Source organism: Phoenix dactylifera, chromosome 1 (assembly GCF_009389715.1).
Source record: "Phoenix dactylifera cultivar Barhee BC4 chromosome 1, palm_55x_up_171113_PBpolish2nd_filt_p, whole genome shotgun sequence".
In the NCBI taxonomy this organism is placed as follows: domain Eukaryota; kingdom Viridiplantae; phylum Streptophyta; class Magnoliopsida; order Arecales; family Arecaceae; genus Phoenix; species Phoenix dactylifera.
Window position 1 is genome coordinate 20,518,425 of NC_052392.1, and position 24,581 is coordinate 20,543,005.

The following is a 24,581-nucleotide window of genomic DNA, read 5'->3' on the forward strand; positions in this document are numbered from 1 at the left end:
GTATATCATAAATTATGTGATTTGAAAAAACATAGCTTATCCATAAAGTAGTCCAAAAATAAAAAGTCTAAATAATACTAAATTATGCTTTTTTTTCTAATCACTTTTACACATGAACTAAAAATTTTCAAATCAAATGATTTTTAGTATGTATATAGTTTAAAAATAATAAATTATATCCAGTAGTTTGGATCATCGATGTAGAATCGTCATTATCCAATATAAATCTGATTGGATCTAAATAGAAATCTATTTGATTATAACCAAATACAGCGCTCTCTCTCTCTCTATATACACACACACACACACACACACACACACACACACACACACACATACACACACACACACACACACACACACACACTCAGTAGACTAATCTTCCACGAGGTATACCTAGATACACGATAGCAATTGCAGTGCCCCATACTGTTGCAGCTGCAAAATTATTTTCATGCATGAGCATGCACTAATCTTCCATGAGGTTGCCCGAAGCTGTTCACTTGGCCATGTCAAATAGCATAATCCATGTACTATTTCTGGATGCTAAAGTGTATATGATTACATGTCATGGATCAACCTATAAACAGGAATTTCCACTCTGAACGATTAAACGGTATTCAAGGCATGCATCCATTCCTATATATATACTGTACAAACCAGGTAGCACCATATGCTGGACAATCAGCAGATGACCTACCTAGGAGGGCAAAACATAAATATACGTGCAAAATGCAAAATACACATTTGAGCAATTAAAAGCTCCAATGCCTATGATCCCTCATCTGAAGTCAAGCTGCAAGTACAAGAACCTTTATAGTCCCCTGACTGTTGGCAGCTAACATTGTAGGGCTGTCACTCTTCCAGCAAACAGCACTAATGAAATACGATCCAGAATCATCATCTGTGTCATCCAAATCAGAGGAACCAAATCTATGACATGCTGCAGGTTTGGAGATAGCCTGCAAGTATATCATTTCCAGTTTTTTGAAGTGAGACACAGAAAACCTAAAGATTTAAGAAAAATTCTCCGAACCACACAACACATACAACTGGATGTCATTTTATCAGTAGGATGTGAGGCACCTGAAGCAACAGACACTGGCTTACCTTATGGTACACAAAAACGTCATTCGTTTCACTGCCACAAGCAATGTACTCATTGTTTACTGTCAGACCCACAAAGTTCTTTTCATTTGTATGACCTTTGAATGTCCGCACCTGAAGAGAAACAATTTCATATTGAATGAGAAACATCATGGTGTCATCTCAATCTTTCAATTTTTTTCGCGGCTCTGAATAGCATTGAAAGCTAAGGAAGGTCCAGAACTAAAAATCACAGGGAATCAATTTAATGGAGGTACTGGACCAGGCATACAAAAATGAGGTGACATGGACAACCAACCAAAAACAAACACGCTTGCAGCATACATTGATATCAAAATCAGAATTCAGGAACAAACCACACCACCATACAAATACATATTTCATACTCCTTTTATCTTTGCTAGGTATTACAAACACATGTTAAATCACATTAAACTTTTGGTAAAATATTTAACAATCCAAAATTAATAAAGGGAAATTGGAGATCTACATGGTTGATAATAATCTGTACCTCTAAAAATAGAACTGAAAATTAATATGTTTCAGTTATCGCCTGCCTATGCATCAAATTGATGCAAAAATGAATGGTACCAATCAGGATAGCATGCTAAAATAAAAAATTGGGCATATAATATTAAATATTTCACACTACCGATCATAATGTACACATGCTAAAACATGTACAAATAGGAACTCAATAGAATTTGATTCGTAGATCACATAAAAATATTGCATCACGCCACTTAAGCCATCTATTTCTGCACCCACTGACCTCTAAATCACATGATTTTGAGGCATTATATGTGGTAGAGATTATAATCAGTGGTATAAGTTGCCTATTTAGATGGTCCATCATTGATTTTTTAATGCACACATTCTCTCTCAAGATATGTAAATGTCTGCATATATGCATACTAGGAGGGTCAGCAAAATTCTCTGTTCTGTCCCTTGGGTGTCGATTTGAAAACTCCCTCTCTTATGATTACTTCTCTATTGCTCATGACATCAAATTTTCACTCTAACAAATACAATAATCATACGTAAATGTAACCTAACAAAGTGAATCCATAGATAACGAAAATGCCGATACTTGAGGTGCTTATGGAGCAAGTCAAATGTACTAACAGTATAACACAGCCCTATCATACAGCTGCTCCTATGAAATTGTTGCACAACATCACTAAGAAAAAGGTTAGGTGTTTCTGCACAATGAAGATCTTGGATGAGCAATAACTTGCAAGGCCTGGAGATCCACCATCACACATCTCAAACCCCTTAAATATTTCAATTTACTGATTATAGAGTTTTACCATTTAAATGAATAAAAGGCCTATTGGAGTAGCCACAGAAGTACCTTATTCCGATTGATATTACTCTAACCTCAAACATTGGTTAATAGGAGAGAACTAGAAATTAGATAAATTGATGGAATTAAAACTAAAGTATCCGCTGCATGGATGGAAACTGATTAATGTTTGTTTGTTCTCAAGAAGATGACAATCAACAGACTTGCATGCAAAAGAAGAGAGTCACCCGTGAGGTAAGTTGCTCTATGCAGCAATTACCCATGAAAATCGTATAGAAAACAGTGAACATGTAAGAATGACAGGCATATATATCGCATACAGTAAGTGAAGATAAAGGACATACAGGACAGTTCTCTTTTACATCCCACAAGCGCAATGTACTGTCAGTTGATGCAGATGCAAGCTCATTGTTAGACAAGAATTTGACATATGAAACTGCTTTTCTGTGCCCTCGACAGACATGGAGTGGTGTGCTGGTGTTTCTCAGGTCAAAATAGTGAATGTGATGATCAGCAGAACCAACCTGAAAAATGACACAACATGTTGATTTTATGAAATGTCACAAGAACAAACTAAACAAGGTAATGAATGGCCACATACCGCCACAAAAATGCTAGACCCAGGATTATATTTGACACAACAAATATTTGCTTTCATGTCGATATTGATTACGCTCGCCTCTTGCTTTGTGCACCATACTTTCACCTATTGGTCACAGGCAGAACAAAATAAAAGATGTCTTTTTTTTTTTTTATAAACCAAGCAAGCTACAAGGAAAAAACACATATACACCATATTAGTAGTGCTTATGGATGGCAACACAAGAAATTGATTGCTGCTGTCTGCAGTCCACTCTCTACTCATAAAAGAGGCAATCAATAAGACTATTAGTTAGCCATATTTCCAAATTGAACTTATTAAAATCAGGGATCTAAAGATTCTTTGATAAAGCAAAATTTGGACGCCTTGCAATTAGCAATAAATCGATTATTATGGCCAGTACCTTAACATATATGTATGCAATGAACTATAGATTACTCCAAGGTATGTTAATTAATACATGTACAGGTGATGTATAAGCAGGTAATATAATATTACTCTGATATTTATTCTCAAAATCACACTTGGTCACAACCAAATTTGTGCTCAGGAGAACAGAGAGCACAGAGCAGGACTTCTTGATTCATTCGTAAGTTGCTCAATACACTGAATATAAGAAGCTGGAGTGTTGGATCAAATTGTACAAGGAAGCACTAATAAATCAAAATATCCTGTGTCAGTCTACTTCTGAAAATCATTGGCAAGAAATCTAAACAGCATGAGCTATCACAATAAAGAGGATTAAGACAAGCTCATGTGACAACCATGTTGGTGTAATTAATTAATAGGACCACCGCATAGATGCTATTAATTGGTGTCCCTGAGCTCTATTCTAAAGGCAAACAAAAAAAAAAGCAACAGTCTGCTTGAAGTTTTAAAAAAAAAATTCAAGGTAGCCACTTTGACTAAATAATATGGGGAGCTAATAAGTGGATTCAGAAAAGATAACCTAGGTCCTTTTCACTCAAATTGATAGCAGGATACTGTCAGGATGCCTCTTCAGATGGGCAACACAATAAACATCATTACCACAGCAGTCATATTACTGATACAAAGATAGCATGTCATTCTAGAAGCATTGTTTAATAGGAGCATGATATGCTCCTAGTGAAGCCTGTAGTGGTAAAAGAAATGCTTAAACCAAACATAAATCCTGTTTCAGCTCATGAATAGCGAGATAGAGATGACCCATACGTTCAAGAAGGTGCAAAAGTTCAAGAAAACTTTAAACATTGCTTTTGTTTGGAAAAATTTTGTGCATTGTTTACCATGCAAGTTCTGAAACTGTTGAATTTAAATGAAAACATCCCCCACATGTCAATGCACGCAAACTTCGATTTAACATCTCGAAGTACTGCTGCTCTGGTATGCCTAGACACACACAATAGCAATTGCATTGCTCTGTAGTGTTGCAGCTACGAAGTTTTTCTCATGCATGAGCTATGCACTAAACTTCCATGAGTTGGCCCAAAGCTGATCGCTTGTCCTTGTCAAATAGCATAACCTATGCATTATTACTGGCTGCTATAAATTATATGATTGCATGTAATGTATCAACCTATAAGCAGAAATTCCACAGTTTCAATAATTAAATGGCATGTAAGGTGTACTTCTATTCCTATATATACTGTAAATATCAAGTAGCACCATATTCTGGAATATTGGCAGATCAGCATCCTGTTGTATTGGAAAGACATCTACAACATCTAGAACATGTTAATCTGCATAGTTATAGGTTCAAATTTCCATGATGAGTTTTGAACTTATTTGTGTTGCTAATGAGTAAAGATGGCCGCATAATGCCACTTTGTATCATAGAATACTTGAAAATATGCAACGCACGAGTTTACAAAAATCAGCATAGATATCTAAGATAATTTATGATGCTAGACACCTTCGACTAAGTTCATCAGTTCAATACACATCTATATTATACAAAATCAATCTAAGTTAGAAAAGATAGCGTAAAGCTACCAATCTTTTGCAGACTGGTATCCTTACAAGTCACTGCATCCCAAGTATTAGCACAGATTCATATGATGCTAGCCCCTAGCTTGCACAAGCATAATATAGAATACTTTAATATTTGTCTTCCCTCTTTTACTTTTCCATCTAATTCAACTCTATATTTCCCCATCTTACTCAAACATCAATCTAAATGCACACCAGATGATTCATATGACCCACTACTACACAACTGCTATTTGAACTTCATGCTTCAAAAACCTAATTGTTATAATTGCCCTTACAATGGTCCTTAAAAAACTAAAACTTTCCTCAAATCCTTAGCACAATCACAAGATAACCAAATTATAAATGAAATCTAAGATCACCAATATTGGCAAAGTCACTGGTAAAGGAGCTTTATGGTCTCTGACAAAACCAAATCTGAGACCTGGTCACCTATCTTCTAGATTATGCTCCTGTGTAATTCAAATACTAGCCTCAGGATTGCATATTATGACTATGAAGAGGTCTCCATTGTGGCTAGCAGCAGAAATGAGCAAATTTGCATCAAATATCGCATGAATCCATATCCAAATCTGGGTGACAAATCATTGGCTCTATATGTTAGAATTGGACAAAAAAAGGCATATTCAAATATGAATTTGACTCCATTGCCTCATAAAATTTAGCTCACATTTAGACCTAATAGAAGTAATTGGGAATTAGGAAGAAGACATAGAGTTGATGGGTGGAGGAGATGGAATAGGGAGTGGTGGTGTTTGGCCATAGGAGCAGTGGAACAAAGGTAAGCAAGAGTAGTTGGGTGAAGGTGGACAAAGAGGAGTAGAACTGGAGCTCAACATTGTGATTATGTGGGTAAATAAAAGAGCAAGGCGTGGAGTATGATTGGAAGCAAGGTTTTAGATTCTGTTGTCCTGCTCCATTTCGACACTTGGGACAGGGGATGTCCTAAGACGTGCCGATCAGAATGTTGGGACAATGGCAGGATGATCTTGTCTGGACACTCAAGATGGGACCCCATCTTGGTGTCCCACAGGACATGCCATCGGTAATTGAGACCATGCTTGGAAGAGTATGAGGGAGCTGCATATTGGGATACTGAATGTATTGAGGTTAAGTTGGGGAAGTAATGACTAGAGAGCCAGGAACGGAATACAGTTGAGAAAGAGATCATGGTGCTTGGGCTTTGGGCCAATGAGATCACTATTGTGCTATTGCTTGGTGTGGCAATCATGCCATGTTGGATGCACGTCTTACCTAGGTTAAATAGTGGTGCTATCGCTAGTGAGGCTATTGACAAAGTTGGAGGCTATGACCCTTCAGTTTAGCCTCAAGTAGTTGCATTAAATACTTGCATCCGTTTAAAAGGCTAGGGGCTGCCCAAAATTCATGGAGGTCCAAGCCCACATTTCAGGCTAAACTTGGACAAGATTAATGGGCTACCATCCATCACCTTTTGCTCCCACTTATTGGTGAAATAATGCTTGCCTATATGATAGCTATAATCTATAGTCTATCCTTATGGTCTATATGCAGCCTTAGCACAGATTGCAATTGTACTCTCACCCAAAATTTATTGCATCCATATGTCATTTATGATCATATTGTGTTCAATGAGAAATATCATGGATATGTTTTTCTTAGCTAGAACAACCATTGTCAATTTACAGCAACATCTTATGCATCAATATAAGATTAAGAGTCCTGCTACTTTGGAACTCTTGAGGTTCGCTTCTCATAATGGAGGTACCTTTCATAACAGAAGTGCCTCTCCAAATGAACATTTTGTGTGCCTTTATATACTTGCACCCAAGGTTCACCGTCTATGTACCAAACCCGGTAGCGGTACCGATACCATGCCAGTATAGTGTTGATACACTCAGTCAGCGTTGATTCAACGTACCAAGACTCAGTTTGGTACCAATATGATATGGTATACTCAGTACAGGACAATATGCACCAGTATGGAAAACCTTGCTTGCACTGATAACACTTTAATGGAGCCTTAACTAAACATCTTTATATCCAACTTAGTCTATTTTTTAGTTGGTCAATATTTTTGACGGTCATGCACCTAGACTTGTTTTCGATAGGGTGGTCAGTAAAAATCACACCCCATCGGGATATTTTATCATTCTTTGTATATCGTATCAACGTTCACCGAACTGGTATCGAGGCTTGCACATGCTAGCTACCGGTTTGGTACAGTACCAATACGTATCATACCGACTCGATGCATACCAGAACAAGGAGGGAGAGGGAGGGAAGAGAGGGAGGGAAGAGAGGGGGGAGAGAGGGATTAAGTGACAAACGGTGTATCTTTGATGTTGTTGTTGTCTTGGCGGCTCCTTGTTGTCATTGCTGGCAGCAGCGATGGTGACTATAGAACGCTAACCTTAGCGAGGGATCGCGACTCGCAAGAGGCAAGGATGATGAGGAGAGAGGGGAGAGGAGGATTGGGAGAGAGGGTAGTGGGAAGAAAAATTTTGGGAGAAGTCGCAACTTGCAACTCATATCGACCGGTTTGGTTTGGAACAACCCGAAATGGATTGAAACCGGGCAAAACCAAACAGTTCAATCCGATTCTCAATTGCGGCTGAATTGGGTAGCCGAACCGTCCTGGTTTCTAGCTGGACCAATTCGGTATGCCCTGAACCATCTGGTTCCTTAGGGTTCGGCAGTTCTTGTACCATTCCATTCATCTTGCATAAGCAAATAGAGAGAATTTACCCAAGTGGCATTTTGCCAAGATACAATTTCATTTCCAAGTTCCAATTATTATTTTTTGACCAAGTATCCAATCCATTAAGAAAATTTAAATACTCTTTTGAGAACTTAAGTTACTTTACCTTAAATTACTTCACTTTCAATATTAACTTACGAAACATATATAGTGTATTATTTGTCATGGTTTAGAGTATCAAATTTCATATATATTGGGATATATATATATATATATACAACTAATGATTCTGCCATCCATTTGAATTTTCAACAAAATTTGTGTTAGTTCAAAGCAAGGTTGGTTGTATCGATACCATGACTCGTGCTATTAGATTCCAAGTTAATACCATACAATACCATATTGTATCGATACAAAGTACGCAAGACCATACTAGTTTGGTTTCGATACATCAAATCTAGGGTTTTCACCCCAAGACTATAGAGAAGAGGAGGGCCAGGTTGGCAAAGAAGAAGGTGGCAGTGGACAAGGCTGAGGAGCATGTGGAGATTGAAGGGGTCAAGGAAAATCGGCAACAATGGAGGCAAGCTTAGTGAGGTTGGTGTCGAAGCCAAGGTGGTCAAGGGAGGTTAGTGATGGTGGAGGTTAGTGGTAGTGGATACGAGAGGAGGGAGGGAGGCACAGGGTTCCAGCATCCTTCTAGTGGCTAGCGAAGGAGATAGTGGTGAACGTGATGGAGAAGGTAGTAAAGATCAAGGTTGTCGAGGGCAATTGGTGATAGAGGAGGCAACCTCGGTGGGGTCGGCATCGAGGCCGAGGCAATCAAGGGTGATCGGCAGGGACGGATAAGGGAGAGATTTGAGGTGAGAAGAAGGATTGGGATTGGGACTGAGGCTAAAACAGGGGATGGGTCTTTATAGGAGGGGTTCGGTTCGGCTAGGATGAACTGGATTAGTACTACACTAGATTGACCGAAAGTTTTGGCCCAATTCGCCCCCTGCACTTCTACAAGCTTGAACTATCTTGGTTTGTTATGGTACAACCAGAACCTTCTGATTCAGGATGGTTCAACAATCCTTGGTTCCAAGTACACTTATTGTTACATTAGGTCATAGTGCCCCTTCTCCCTTCCTCAATGACTAGTTATGTTCCAACACTTGCTCTCTAACTAACAATACACAATACTAATAGTTTGCTAAATCCATCTAGATTAATATGATTATTTTTTTAAAGACATATCCAATTACTTTTTGCCAAATGACCTATGTAACTCTATTTTGAATAATCCCAATCAAAGTCAATCTTACCTCCATGGGTGTAAGAACCAAAGCCAAAATGGATTTACCATGAGATTGCCCTTTCATGGTATTAACAAAGAATAAAAGCAATAAGACTTACAAAGCTTTAGCTCAAACATCACCAACAGCCGATTATGTACAGGGTATACTTTCATGTTTTGGAAATACTTTATAAACTCTAGAATAAATACTTCAGATTTCAACTGTTCCATATCAGTCAATGAGCATGTCTACACATGTCACATTACATATACTTCAGTTCAAAGTTATGGACCTACATGCCCTGAGGCAAATGTTCAACATAGAATATTTATCAACTGCAACCATTTAGTTTAATAATTGCAGCTCTCTAAGCATACTAGTAACTGGCCTGCGTATTTAAACACAAACAAAATCTCATGAATACATGCCGTGGCTCTGATGGAATAAGACTGTAGGCTGTCAAACATTCAGGTTTGGTGATAGATAGTCATGTGAAAACCAGTAATCTCAGCAGCAGAATCTTTTTTATGGTTAAGTTCGAGAAGAAGTGGCCGTAAAGTTTGAAGAATAGAAAATGCAGAAAAAAGAAACATTCAAGAAAATGAGAAATTTGAAATAAATCATTAAAAAATCACAATCGTTTATTGACTTGGTAAAAGACAACATATAAACCAGAATTATTAAAAAATTAGGATGATTTAGACATTAGCTAAAAGAGATAATTTAAACCTTAGTTGCAACAAACTAATGGTACTAATAGTTGGGGGGATGGAGTGGAAATGAGACTTCACATAAAATATTTGCAAGCACATATTCAAGATTTGTCAATACTGTAATTGGCCTTGTAAATGCTATATGTAACAACATTTCAACAATAGACTCCTAGCACCTGTCTTTGCAGAAGATAAGCATGTCAAGCTGGCTACTATCAGAATTTTAAGAAGTGGAGAAGGGTAAGAAAAGGAATATGCCATGTATAGCTAGCATTTGCAATCTAGAGTCGATGGATATTGATGTTACCTTACAATCATCACTGCCGGATACTAGCATTGATGGCTCTGTCTGTGAAAAATCAACACTCCATGCTCTTTTTTCATGCTCTTCGTATTCCATCACACTCTAAAATGTAGAAAGGTTATAAAATTTTCCTAATTTCACATAGTATAGATCACCTTGACCATAGATAAGGGTACATAGCAACATAGTATTCCAAGAAGTAAATAAAGCTACCTGTCGAGTGGTCACATCCCAAACAGTTACTATCCCTTCATAGTCACTACTAGCAATAATGTTTTTTGAGTATTTGTTCCAACTTAAGCAACTAAGCTTGGACCTAGTGGACATTTCCACAACCGGGCAGTGTACATCAGATGGTTCATTTACAACCTGAAAATCATTAAAATGACCAAAGGAATCTGGCATTTGGGAAAAAATTGCACAATGTAAGAAAATACTTCTGAAAGAGCTTACTGTGGAAAAATCAAAAACTTTTATACGTTTTGACACTCCAGCAGTGGCAAACAACTCATCATCACGGTCAAACTCTATGCTGTATGAAAAAGACCACCATAGTGTTGCCTCAGATTTAGCTATAAAGAATAACAAAGCAACATAAAATACAAAAAAGTAATAATATCAACTATTAAATGTTAAGCATTTGTGCAACACAGAGAAAAAGAAAATGATAAGCAAATATTTAACTGGATACAACATTATCAAATACTTGGCAGTAACATTTCTCTAGAAAAGCACACATAATTTTCACATTCAGTGGAGATCCTTTGATTCTTCATCTTAGGAAATTAAGCTGGCAACAAACAACTAGCGAAAGTAGCAGTATTCAATGAAAACACAATGGTCATTCAAACAAGTGTTTCTACTGAGACGTAACTTAAATTGGAAAAATCAAAAGGAAAAAATTAGATGTCTGCAAACTAGATTCGGTATTGAATTACCAAAATAATAACAATGGAACGATGAAAACTGAGCAAGTAAGCATATCAAATGTTCTAATGAATCATAAATTCTTCACTTAAATGGAAGAATTTTATTTCAAGAAGTAAATGAAAATCGCTACTTCCATTAATGGAACCCTTGAAAGGCTTATGGACTAAATTAACCGATACAATAATGAGAATACCTAATATCTTATCTTCTGAGGATCAATAAACAAGTAAGTTAAAGAAGGATTTGAACTTGATATTAGGAACCAACTTCAGTCATATTAGGCATGTAAAATGAAGGATATAAGAAGTATTAATTTAGGACATATTCCCATCATTTCAATCACCAACCATTTAAAAAGTTGGACCGCTTACTCTCCGAATTTATGGGAAAAACTTAATTAGCACTCAATGAATTTCTGTATAAATCTTACAATATTATTTTTTTTAAACAGAATCATCAGGATTAAATAATTTTAAGTGATTGTGAAACATCAAGGATGGTCATTGGTCATTCAACCCCATTGTCCCAAACTAAAAATTGGAGCACATTCTGATAGCTGGTTCAACAATGAAATATCGAAATCTGTTCACATATGTGGCTCTACTTGTTTATTCGAAGAAAGGTCCACGGGCTTCTACAATTACAATGCTCCCCAAATATACCAAATCCATTGTCAGTATAGGAGATGTGAAAGGGCTGACAAATGAAAACATAAACTATTGCTGCAAGCAGAAATAAGTGAAAGTGAATAAACTATGCACTTATTGCCGGGTACTTACCTAGATACAATGTTTGCAGAGTGAAAGAGATCCCCATGTCTAAGTTCAGCAATGACACGTAAACGACTGTTTCATTAAAAAACAACAAAAGAAAGACAATGAGATATGGAGAATTAACACCATAAACAAATAAAAGTTTGCCAAACAAACACATGCATTGAGAAGTAAATTATTTAGAAAAGCATCAGGGCAATCTAGGAATTGTTTTTAATTGCAGAACCTGTATCGGGTTAAGGTAGTCAGTACAGACTGAAAATCCTCAAGACCTGGGTGATAGCCTTCTCTGCTTATCACATTTATATCTTTTTCTTCTTGCCTATGCAGTTGATTAGCTCCAAGACGCCTCTTTTGCAAATAACATTCTTGGAGCTCATTAAACTGCAGAACTAAGAAAGCAGCTCACAAAATGCAGATCAATAAAAAACATATTAAAAGGAAAAAGGGGAAAAAATCAAGTTTATGTACAAATTAAGTCTGTTTGGTTTTTAATGCACAAACCCAGCAAATATTATCGCATGAAAGGTACAAGAACTTTATGCATGATACAGTTTAAAAAGATGGAAAGTTAATTACAAAAATTAACATAAGCAAAAAATGAATAACTGGTAGCATTTAATAATAAAAGTTATTCATTTGTAAAGCCAATACTTTGATTATGAAGTTCTAACTAGTCAATCATTCACAATAAAAAAATAATTAGCATGTCTTAGAAGCTAGAACATCATGAATGTGGTACAATAAGAAATTATCCATGCAAACAAATCTATCTAATGGGAATTCAACTTTTGATTAGAGATTTTAATCAATTTGATATCAGAAAAGGAGATGCCTTGCTTTATGTGGAACAAGAACTAGGCTAACGGATAAAAGAGAGAAAAATCTATACCTTACCAAACCAGTGGCCATGCCTTTCTCTGAAAACCAAGCTACGCTTTAAAAATGGTAAAATAAAGGATATGAAGATCATAATATAGAAGTCTAGATTTATAGTGTTGGGAAGTCTAGGGTTTATCAGATGGGGGATATCTGAGTTTCTGGAATTTGCTGTTTAGATCTGTAGAACAAATCCAATTGAGATATTTGCTGGAAATTTAAAAAGCCAGTGATCAGATTCAAAGAAGAAAATTAATGATTTAATTGCACGCAAGTGGATCCAAATTTCGAGCAATGTAGTAATCTGCTTTTAAGTGTTTCAGAGCACATAACTAGCTCATATAATTGACTGACGTATTAGCCTCTTGCTTTCATAAATGGCTCGACTCAAGATAACACATAAGTCACTTCTAAAATGGTCAAACAGACAATTCCATCATCATATGGATCTATAGTGCACTATGATAGACCATGACTATGCTATGCTGATAATTTTGAACTACACCTGATCATTTTTGAACATGTACAGGCCTGATCCTTAGAAAAGCCCACTTCCATAGTGCAAACACCTGAAACTGGAAACAGCTTTCTAGAAATTTCTGCATGACTGACTTCCAATAATCCTCAAAATTACATGAAACTGAACAGAGCTTAAACTGAAAAAGGACCATGATGTTTTTTCCCATCCTTTGTTAATTCATTTAGTATTTTGGCTCTAATATGCACTATTCTCTCTTTATAACTCTACCATCTTACAGAGATCTTACCACATCAAAGCCTTAACCTGCAAGACTTACATTATCTGCATGGGGTTTGACCTTATAGATTATGAACCAAAAAAGTTTGAAAGATCTCCACAAATAGCTCTCACCCTATTTTTATTCCCTAATGTTGAAACTTTATCGAGGGGAAATTTAGGCAAGAGAGGGATCAGTTTTCAAACCCAGTAGACCAGTTGGGAAGACAAGGAGCTAATACTTTATGATGTTTAAGCACATGTAATCAAGGACCAACCCTCAGATTCCCCTGAATTTGGAAAGTTTCTAAGTGAAGGGAGAAAATATTGAGGTCTCATCCCTTATAACCAAACCAGAAACCAAGCGCCAAATCAGAACATTATAGCATTAGGAGATTGTTAAAAAAGGAGGGAAAAAAGAGTATGAAGCAGGATATCAGTCAATGATCATAACTTCAACTCCAGTTACAGTGCAAACTTGAAAGACCGATATGTATAAAGCCACAGAAAAATTCAACGGGATGCTAGTGACCAAAAATATAAAGCCAAGCATATTATGAATCATAGTTTATCTATATAATAGACATCAACTATGTGAAACTGCACAAGTTGCTTTTATTACACATTAATGGGTGTTAAACACTCAAAAACCACTGAATCCACTAAGATATCTAAACGCCTGACACTGAAAAGAGGTTCACAGATTTTATTTCTTTTAAATGGCTCCATATATATGCAAATGGTCATCAATGATAATATATGCTTCATTAACAGTTATAGATGATAAGCCAAAATGAAGATATAACTGTAAAATGGCTTTTAACATATGATCAGCTAACACCAGCTAGAGATATAAATCAAAGTCCAGAGTTATGCCCAAATTTTAATAGAATAACCTGATGATCAATTCAACACATCTTGGATGCTATCACCCTCAGTAAATTGATAGAGTATCATCACATAATAGGATCCAACCCATAAATGTGATTGTTCTAATTGATAGAGCCAATACAAATTTATTCACTTTGTGAGCACTAACCTGTGTATGGACTCGCTTCTTTCTAGCTATAGCTAGTCCTGATTGAGTAAGAGAATGTTGTGGGTCTGAACCACCAAAGGCTTCTTTTCTTTGGTTTACTTGATGACTTACTTGAGCCTTCATGTCAACTTTCTTACCCTGAAAATTTCCGGTGCACATCCCAATAACAGAGCTACGGGCACTGGAGACACGGATATTGTTATGCTTGTCAACTGCAGAAGGCCATAGTTTTGTTGCTACAGGATCATCCAAAAGCATACGCAATTTCACAGAGTATCTCTCTCTTGCTCGATACAATTCAATTCTGTGCCTCTCTACAGCGTTTATATCGTCTTTGATATACTGCAGATCATTTTGAACCTACAAAGAGCCCAAAGATGTATTAATTTATATTTCTGACAATATTGATTGCTTTTGCATACACCATTCTAGCTGGTAAACAACAGTTCAAGAGAAAGGAAATTACTAAGCACGGATTACTTTCATTTTATTTATAAAGAAAGAAGAAACAAAGTAAATGAAAGACCAAAAAGCCATCATATATGACAAAGAATCAAAGTTATGTAAAAGCAACCTCATTCAGCTCATCCATCTTTTGCTTCCTAAGGCAATGTAAAAAGTCTAGTAAAATCTGCATATTTGTCTCAGCCTCTTGTTGCTCCATTTTCCGCTTTTTCTCAGAAAGGAGAGATAATAGACCATCTATCTCTTTGATTGACATTTCACAACCCTGTCTACAAGCAAGAGAACCATCTAAGTCTGCAAATAATGACCCTTGAAATTAAAGGTGACAATGAAAGAGCAACATAGTTAAATGACCAGGCATTCTTAGCAGTAATAACACAAATGCATTTGATCAAATAGATTTGTTTGGCAGCAATTCAAATTTCATAGGACAATACAAAATGTAAACCTTTCTTCATGTCGTGGAGCACAAACCTATAGAAGAAGCCTTCATATAAGGATTGAGCATATTTTCTCGTTCAACTATCAGCCTCATGTCTGTTCTTTCACAAGTTGTACTCCTTAGCCAATCCCATCTTATGGGTGAAGGCTTGGATGATGATGACATTTTTTATGAGATAATATCTCCCAATAATTTCAAGCAGGCAGTTCAAAAACAATTTATACCACCACACACACATGATAACAAGGTCCACCGTACCGGGTCCGGTAGGCGTACCGGTTGCCTACCGGACCGGTACGGGCCGGTTCGTACCGTGCTCCGGGCGGTACGAACAGGGAAGCTCTTCCCCGCCGGAACCGGGGAAGAAGAAGAGAACCAGAGAGAGCGCGGGGAAGAGAGGGAGAGAGCCCACCTTCGGCCGCCATTGGAGAGCCGCGGAGGGCGTCGGAGGCCGGTGGGGGGCGGCGGAGGCCGGCGGGGGGCGGCGGAGCCCGCGGGGGCGCTGCAGAGGCCGCGGCCGCGTTTTTTAATTTGGGGATTTTAAGTGAAGTCGGCACATCGGTTGCCGACTTCACTTAAAAATCCCCAAATTAAAAAATTTGGGGATTTTTAAGTGAAGTCGGCAACCGATTTGCCGACTTCACTTAAAATCCCTAAATTAAAAAACGCGGCCGCGTCCCCTGTTTCTTTCGAAACAGTGACGCGGCCGCGGCCTCCGCAGCACCCCTGCGGGCTCCTCCGTCCCCCGCCAGGCACCGCCGCCCCCCACCGGCCTCCGACGCCCCTCCGCGGCTCTCCGATGGCGGCCGAAGGTGGGCTCCCTCCCTCTCTTCCCCGCGCTCCTTCTTTTTCTCCTCGTCTTCTTCGTCTCCGGCAAGGAACCGGCCTGTACCGGTTTCCACGGCTCTGCCGTACCGGTAGCTGGCCGGACCGGTTTGTACCGGCCCGTACCGGCCGGTTCGGCATACGCTGCATGATAATATTCTTCCATTAGTGATTAAACAAGGAGTGTTCAGTCCAGAGTGTGGCCAAAAACCCTTCCCTCCCTCACAACAATTTCAAGCAGGAAGTTCCAAAATTAATTTTATATAATTAATGTATAAAAATCAAAATGCCACACATGATAACGTTCTTCCTTTAGTGGTTGAGAAAGGAGTGTCTAGCCTAGAATATAGCCAAAAACCCCTCCCGCACTCGCTCCTCTCCCTCCCTGTCCTTCTTTATAGCCAAAATACTGCTTACCACATTCACAGATTAATGATCAAGGACAGATCAGGAAATCAAATCTAGATCTTCAGCAACCATGTTGATCCTAATTCAAAATCCTGCATATAGAGTGGAAAGACAAATGATTTGTGTAATAACTGTGGAGAAAGGATGCATGAAGATGCATCTGAAGGATGAAAATGCTAAAGAGGGTATACAATAGGCGAAGAAAGTATGACAGGTATGGAAGACCAAAATGATTGTAGAACTTGTTAAAAGAGGAGGTGAGTCAAAGGGCACCACTCAATAATAAAAGTAAAATTTATTAAAATTAATTGATATATGAAATTACAGTATCGTCTTTGACACAGTTCAACTAGTACATATTTGACTAGTAAATACTATATATTTGACCAGTAAATACTACATAACTGACTAGTAAATACTACATTCTCATAGCTAAATCAAAAGCCATTGAAAGTTCAGCTGAAAGTGGCCTTCAAGATAATGTCTGAATACCTGCAAAAAATTCTCTTGACTTACATATAGAAATATGGCTTCAGAAAGGTAATTAAATCATTTTTCAAAAAAAGACTTCAGGACTTGACAGAACTATTAACCAGCTGACTGCAAATATGGACACAAGTTGGAAATCTAGACCATGATATTCTACTTCACTCAACTCAATCTAGAAGATTCTTTATAGACCCTAGAAAACATAATTATTCCATTTGTTAAAGACACTACTTTATGAGAATAATGACTTCTGAAAAGGGGAAAGATACAAGCTTTGAGTGGTCTGCGGTAAATAGACAAACTTTGCTTTAGGATAGCCAACTCTCCTTTAGAAATAACTTTTATTGTAGAAATAGATCTACCAAGGTATTGGACACCTACCATTTATTTTATTGACCCATGCAAACTAGAATAAAATGCATTGGTTTAAATTGCTTTCCCAAAATAACTTTGTTATTCAAATAGAGAAATTACTTCATCAGGAAACCAACAGAAACAATGTAGACAGACATTAAGGCATAAAGATTTCGGTATTATCGCTTCACAGTATCAGCCAACTATATGAATTGAAATACCAAAAGGTTTCCCTGCACTCATTATTAACTTCAATTCTTCAAATAAGAGCCTGTACCCAAGTAAGCAGGTATATTAGCAAATTAAATTAAAACATATCAGAGTCCTAGACAAATAGCAACCAGAAATATCAGAGAAAGAGCTTGTCCAGTTATGCATGGAAAGAATATGTATGATTGTCAATGGGACTTCAAGAAAACTTTATATGCTTCAGTTTAGAAAATCCAGTGAAGAAGTAACAACTGACCTGTTGCAGTGCCAGGCGAAGATGCTCAACAGGTGATGCAGTTTTTGCAATTTGACGTGCTGATGTCTTCTTCAGAAGCTACACAATGTTGAACCAAGAATTATAACTATAATCAATACTTTACTGATTCAACATATTATAGCCAAATGAAACTAATCAAAGACATAGAAAGTTATTATTCCACTTAAATTATACATATATAAAAGAGACAGCACAGGGTTAAACATGGAGAACATTGAAAAACATTTAGATATATTCCTTCAGCAAAATTTTATCGGACAAGCATGAAATCCAACTGTTGTACTTACACAGGTTGAGACTTTCCTACTTGGATTTACACTCCAAAGTCCACCCATTGAAACTGCATCTTTTGGTGCAGTCATATCCACACATCAGTTGCATTCTACTATTTTTGTCCTGCTATTATCTCCTCATGTGTTTCTTTTATTTTGCAATTCCAATTTAATAACTTGAAGCCACATTAGTTTTCTAGGATGCTGTTATCCCTTCAGGTCCTCTTCCTCTCTAGATTCTAGTTCCTACAATTTCTGGAAATTATCCCACCTGAAAAGTAAAAGGTACTATTTTGAATGCTGAATTTTCAAGTATGGTGCATTACTAACAGACTTGTTCGGTTGCATGATTGTTTCATTATTTTATTTATCATATATGGCTCCAAGATGCATGATCAGCCAATCAGCATTCATCTATTCCCCAACATACTTGGGTCAACATACTTGGCTCTAGATTCTTTGTTAATTCGCACTGCCTCATGTATCAAAGACCACAATTCAAATGTTAGCATAAATAAGTTTGCATATCATCTCTAATCAAAAGATTCTATTTATGTTATCTTAATGCATTCCCAATCACACATTGCAAATTTTAAAAACAGCCCTCAACCAACCAACCAACCAAAGAACTATCAGTGTAGCTATCCTTGGTTTGGAAGAATCTAAAGATAGACATGCTCATTTGGATATGAAATTTGTGTCCGCTACAGGATACTTCTAGCGTCCAACACTACTCATCAGAAAGAGGAAAAAGGATAAAAACAGAAACTAAAGCACCCAGGGGATGAATTTTCGTTTCAAACTAAAATTACAGTAAATAAAAAAAGACCCTACACGATGGGTACAAGCCATGCACAAAATTTAAAATAACAAAATAGCTTCTAATTTCATACTCAGAAGTCCATGCGCCTAATTTAAAGCCTTTGGATAAAAAACCCTAAAGCTAAATCTTGATGACTTTTGACATAACAGCGCCGCTATGTCATAGATACAAATACTCTGCTTTTAAAAATATGGCAGGCCATCACCAAAAATACCACGTCACTCTCGAAACCTTTTTCAATTCCAACAATTTTCAAACCCATAGACTATAACCAAAAGATGAAGCCTCGACTACAAAAGCCTAAACCTAGACCAAAGCAAAATTATCTAGAATTAGTAATATTTCGACTCTAAGATTTCACCGAGTTTGGCAAGGATTTGATTTGAACGAGGGTCCAATGAGTAAAGGCATGTTCTTTAACCAAGAATTAAGGGGCAGAGACAGAGAGAGAGAGGACCTTGTTGAGGAGGAAATTGGGGAAGAGTTGGCTCTTGGTGAGAAAGTGGGCGCAGCAGGGGCAGTCACTCTTGTTATTGAGGTGGGTGACGATGCACATGTAGCAGAAGCTGTGCCCGCACGCCGTCAAGAACGCGTCCTTTATCACCCCCATGCATATCGGGCACAGCAGGTCCTTGTCCAGCTCCGCCTCCTCCATCACCGCCGCCGCCGTCGCGGTCGCCACCACATCCGCTGCCGCCGCGTCCGTCGTCCCAGAGGACGACACGGCCGGCGCTGCCGTGGGCGACGCCCTCAACTCCGGCTTCACCACCGAGGGCACCAGCGCCCCAACCGACGACTCCACCATGGAGGAAACACTGCGGATTGGAGCGATGTGATCCGGAATCAAGAAAGGGTTATCGGCCAGGAGAGACAGGTTTGGGGCGGTGGAAGGGAGGGATGTTTTGTAAGACGTGCGAGCGCCGCTGTATGGGCGGAAACAGGCCACGTCGAGAGAGGGGGCGATTAGCCTCCATAAGCTTGTAATGTGGATACGCCCGCTCCTGACTTCACCCCTCACCCTCTCTCCCCCTTTTTTTTTTCCTCTTTTTTTTGGAACAATCTTTTTTTCCTCTCTAAGAGGACATGGTAGACGTTTTCCGGCGGAGGGCACATAGGATCTAATACTAAGACTGCAAATGGGTCGGATCGATTCGTGACCCAACCTAATCTACATAAATTCGATTCAATCCGAATTTTAGAACCTACGAATCGAGTTGAGATCTAAAATTAAATTCAAATTATTTTTTAGATCGGATTTGAATTTACCAAACAGACCCAATTCAATCCGAATGAATCCGAAGATGAAGAGGGGAAAAGCAAAAAAAAGTTTTTTTTTTTTTTTGTGGGTTGTGGTCCTATTGGTCTTTTTTAAGTGCATTTTTGGCAGGTTTTCACGATAGACAGGAAGGAGATTTGGGTTTCTTAGGAGTTTGTTAGGTTGCTCCCTGAGGGATGGAAAATGCCAGCCAGTTTTCTGCAATGGAATTGGATTTTGGACGAGGGACTGGGATTTTTTTTGTCCTCCTGAGATGAACAGGTAGACACCAAGTTCCGTCCAATCAGTCATATAGATAAAAAATGGTGTGATGTGAAATTTGGCTTGCAGACCGACCTAGTTAGCAAGTCATGGGTTATCTGTTCTGACCGGAGGTCAATTGCAAGTCTTTCAAGGGTCACCCAACACCTCATAATTATGATATGACCAAATTAGATTTTTCTAAATATTTTTTCAAAAGCACAAAATAAAATTCGATCCGAACATAAATCCGGCTCGAATCCGATCCGATCTTCAACCGGATTGAATCTGTATCCAAAATTAGAATCCAAACAAAAAATCGGATCGGATCAGGATCACTCAGAATCCATTCCGATCGGACTCATTTGCATCCTTACATACTATGAGAAGAAATAGGACGCCTGCTTTATACTCTACGGACAAAATAATAAATAAATAAAAACAAATCAAAAAATAGAAGGCCTCAAATTTTGATTGGCCTTGAACGATTGTACACGGTGAAATTTAAGTAAAACGTTCAAATTTTGGTTGGCCCCAAACGACTGTACACGGTAAAATTTAAGTAAAACTTTAGGAGGAATGATATCCTGGGGACGCATGATGCAGTACGCCAATCACATCGTCCTTGTAGATCCATGCTTAATGAATAGAGCCCATAGAAACGAGCGCCTTCACCAAATATACATCCTTGTGATGCTTAATGAATAGAGCTCGTAAAAACGAGCGCCTATACATACATCCTTGTGATGCTTAATGAATAAAGCTCATAAAAACGAGCACCTATACATGCATCCTTGGGATGCTTAATGAACAAAGCCCATAAGAATACATCCTTTATGGGCTTCTTCTTCTTCTTTTTTCTTTTTTTTTTGATATAGTTTTTTTATATATATATTACATGAGCTACCATTATGCCAAAAAAAAAAAAGCCCATAAAAACGAGCGCTTACACCAATCATTCATTCTAATAAGACGAGCAGTTGTGACTGATGTGGTGCATTAAGCACTATGATTTTGAGCCTTAGTTGAGGTCCCACTCCCTCTCTTCCAGTTGAGTTTTGAACGATGTTCTGCACCAAGATATTCAACCCTCCAGGAATTTTCTTGACCAAAATCATAGGTTCTGGACATTCTCAGGCCGCATTCCACCGGTTCATAAAATCCCATTACCTCATATTAGAAGTTAAATGGGAATGACTGGACCTGGTTTTTACTAATGACATCCGTATGTAAGGCCATGCGTCAAGTGCTACTAAATTTATATTTGTAAATTCTCAAGAGACTGATTTTATTAACTTCTCTCCATTTCCATTTATCGTTAGGCCTGTTAACGAGCCGAGCCCGAGCCCGAGCCTGGAAGGCTCGTTTCACAAAAGCTTGGGCTCGGGCTCTATAGTGGGCTCAGGCTCGATCTTGCTTGGCAAAGCAAAAGCTCGGGCTTGAGCTCGTAAAGTTCGTTTCAATTACGAGCTCAAGCCTGAGCTCGATAAGCTTTTCATAAGCCTTGCTCGCCACCTCTCAAACTCTCTTGCAGCTTGAGAGCCGCTGCCCATCATGCCATGGCATCTCCACCTCCTCCCTCTCATCAAATCAGAGGCAACTCTTCAGTAGACTACTACCATGAAGCTTGACCCATGTCCATCTCGTCCTCCATTTCTTCTCATTCTTGCCGTTCCTTCCAATTTCCCATCATTCTCCTGGAACACCACTTCAGCTGTCTCGGGCCCAATCCCATCTCTTCCAAGATCTATAGCAAAACCCTCCAAATAACAAACTCTTGGGATTCCGACCAAATGAATGGAACTAGTAACCCTAAAATAAAATAAGAGAATCTAACAAGATAATCCAATGCCGAGATCTTGAAACCACCCCGTACCTTAAAATTTTCCTCTCGGAGCCTCCAGAACCCTAGCGAACACTCCCACAGATACCGCACGGAACCTAGAAGCTGACCTGGTCCTGACGAAAAGAACAGGCTCCGGCCACCGGCGATCGGAGCGCCGCCTGAAGGAAGCCGATGGGGGTTGGGAGGAGCGGAGAAAGGCTTCAGAAGCCGTCCTAGCTCCCGGAGGTCGCCGGCATTGCAAAGGGGGGGAGGGGTTAATTTGGGCTCGTGAGTTGCTCGAGCTCGAGTTTAAACAGGCCTTATTTTGGGTTCGGCTTGTTTGACTAATGAGCCAAGCTCGAGCTGAACTTTTACCGAGCCGAGCCCGAGCCTATTTACCGTGCATTTTTAGCAATCAAATTACATAAAAATTGCAAGAACTAGTTGGGACAAAACACAGGAAATATGCTCAACTTCAACCCTCTCTACTCATCAAATCAATTTTAAATCATCTAAAAGCAAGCAAACTCACCTGATAAATTCTATAGGCAAACTTCATTGCTTTGAGATCGGGAAAACATATGCAAACATGATTACTCTATTAGTGTATAAGGTATGTTACGAAATATTACAGCAGACTTGGCAATTAAAGAACAATCTTTTTAATGTAAATCCTGGCACCTGAACAAGTGCTGCATAAGTCAAGCTAATCAGAAAATGATCTAGATATATTATGTGCCAGAACAATGAAAACAGACTTCATTTGAAATCTAATTTAATTTCAGATGAACAATAAAATATGACTTTCTTTCCAACAGTCTCATTCTTAATTCATACAGTCTGATTTCGATTAGTATCATGATAGCAACAAAAGATTATGAATCTTCTGAAAATGAATAAAGGTTTCTTTAATTTAAAAAAGAACGTTAGAGTCTCCGAAGATTATACAATTCAAAAGCAATCTTTAACACCATTTCAAAATGATATTTCAAAAAAAACACCATTTTCCGAATGTGTCAAACAGATAAAGCATGAAAGGTTCAATGCATTGTTAATTTAAAAAGTAGGAAATCTTTATGATTATGTCATAGACTAATATTGTTATTGTAATGTCACAGTATTAGAGATTTTTATTCCAAATCATTCAAATAGGTCTTAATAGTAGAGAAAATAATCAAGAGCAATTTGCAGAAAATGTAATAAATGAAAATATGGAAAGAGAAATAGGAATCTGTTTTGTTTTTTGTTCTGAAAGATGGTGTGATTGAATATATTATCATAGAGGATTCAAAAACACCCTTACATCATGGACGACATTTACTCAAACTTCAACCCACTTATCTAGTAAAACAAGCCTCTGCAAGAGTTTAACATACAAAGAAAAAAAACCAGGAATGTTCATCTACCCTTAAATTCCCACGGGTTTATACAGCAAAGTGAAAGGGAAGCACCAATTTGCAATACGTCTTCCTCACATAATCAATAACAGTAAACGAGACTAATGGCAATAATTCGTAAACCGCCCCTTAAATGATTTATCAGCGTATTAATACAAAGTACCATGAAACCACCATAACAATCTGATCTGATGTTGCACTATCTTCGTGAACCAAAAACACAAAAAATTGTATAAAGGCCTTCTTGCATAATGACATATAAAACACCTTATTGCATCATTTTGGCGTACACCTCACAAAAACATCATGTTTCTTGTATAAGAAAACAGAGCAAAATTAGATTTTGATATATCAGTATGATTGAATAAATCGCAAATATTTTCCTAGTGCATAAAAGCTGAGACAGTATCTATCAGAACGCAAAATAGTCCACAGTAGCTTAAATCAACAAAAGACCAATTGCAAAACCACAAAAACAATTGATCACCTAGAAACCCAGCGAATATAAAAGACCAAAAGTATTACAATTAAATTGATTATATCAAAACTGAAAACAACATAACACTTAATTGAAGACACACAAGTTTGATCACTAAGTCATCTTGAAATTTCATTATTCGCTGGCAAGGAAACGCCCCATTAACAACTCCCCCCAAGGGGGAAATCCTAAATGGATTTCTTGAATCATGTTTAAAAACATATCCTGCAAAATAAGTGACCGTTTACGAGTAATAATGAACAAAATCTAAGCAATAAAAATCATACGCGAAAAATAGAAAGCAAAGCAGCAAATCTTTCGATTTTAAAGGAACTTCATTTGATTATCAACTACAACAGCATGTATGAAACATAAACTAAATTTGCTCAGCTACACCAAAAAAGACCGCCTAGTGAACCTTAAGGGGGCCTTTTAAAGCATGCCATAAGACCAAGTCCATATACTTCTACATAAAGAAAGA

The 24,581-nt window shown here is 37.9% G+C and overlaps 1 protein-coding gene across 2 annotated transcripts; it reads right to left on the minus strand.

Annotated features, from left to right (window-relative positions):
- Nucleotides 1-512: 512 nt before the first annotated feature.
- On the minus strand, nucleotides 513-19,899 carry LOC103718513 (E3 ubiquitin-protein ligase COP1). 2 transcript variants are annotated; one of them, XM_008807377.4, is made up of 13 exons: nucleotides 19,342-19,899; nucleotides 17,769-17,846; nucleotides 14,894-15,049; nucleotides 14,320-14,679; nucleotides 11,892-12,049; nucleotides 11,672-11,737; nucleotides 10,416-10,494; nucleotides 10,176-10,331; nucleotides 9,966-10,064; nucleotides 3,015-3,119; nucleotides 2,758-2,937; nucleotides 1,111-1,221; nucleotides 513-962 (listed from the first exon to the last, which is right to left on the minus strand). In XM_008807377.4, exons 1-13 carry the CDS (start codon nucleotides 19,687-19,689, stop codon nucleotides 792-794), a joined length of 2,067 nt encoding a protein of 688 aa, XP_008805599.1. In that variant the 5' UTR covers nucleotides 19,690-19,899; the 3' UTR covers nucleotides 513-791. The 2 variants fall into 2 exon arrangements, with proteins under 2 accessions (XP_008805599.1, XP_008805600.1); XM_008807378.4 differs by lacking the exon at nucleotides 19,342-19,899 and having other exon boundaries at nucleotides 14,894-15,053.
- Nucleotides 19,900-24,581: the final 4,682 nt, after the last annotated feature.

Excerpts from the sequence above, each read along its gene's own strand:
- LOC103718513 (XM_008807377.4), bottom strand. The coding sequence starts at position 19,689 with ATGGTGGAGTCGTCGGTTGGGGCGCTGGTGCCCTCGGTGGTGAAGCCG. Across the intron at positions 2,938-3,014 it reads GGTCTAGCATTTTTGTGGCG|GTTGGTTCTGCTGATCATCA; the intron begins GTATGTGGCCAT and ends GTCATTTTTCAG. Across the intron at positions 963-1,110 it reads ACGTTTTTGTGTACCATAAG|GCTATCTCCAAACCTGCAGC; the intron begins GTAAGCCAGTGT and ends ATATACTTGCAG.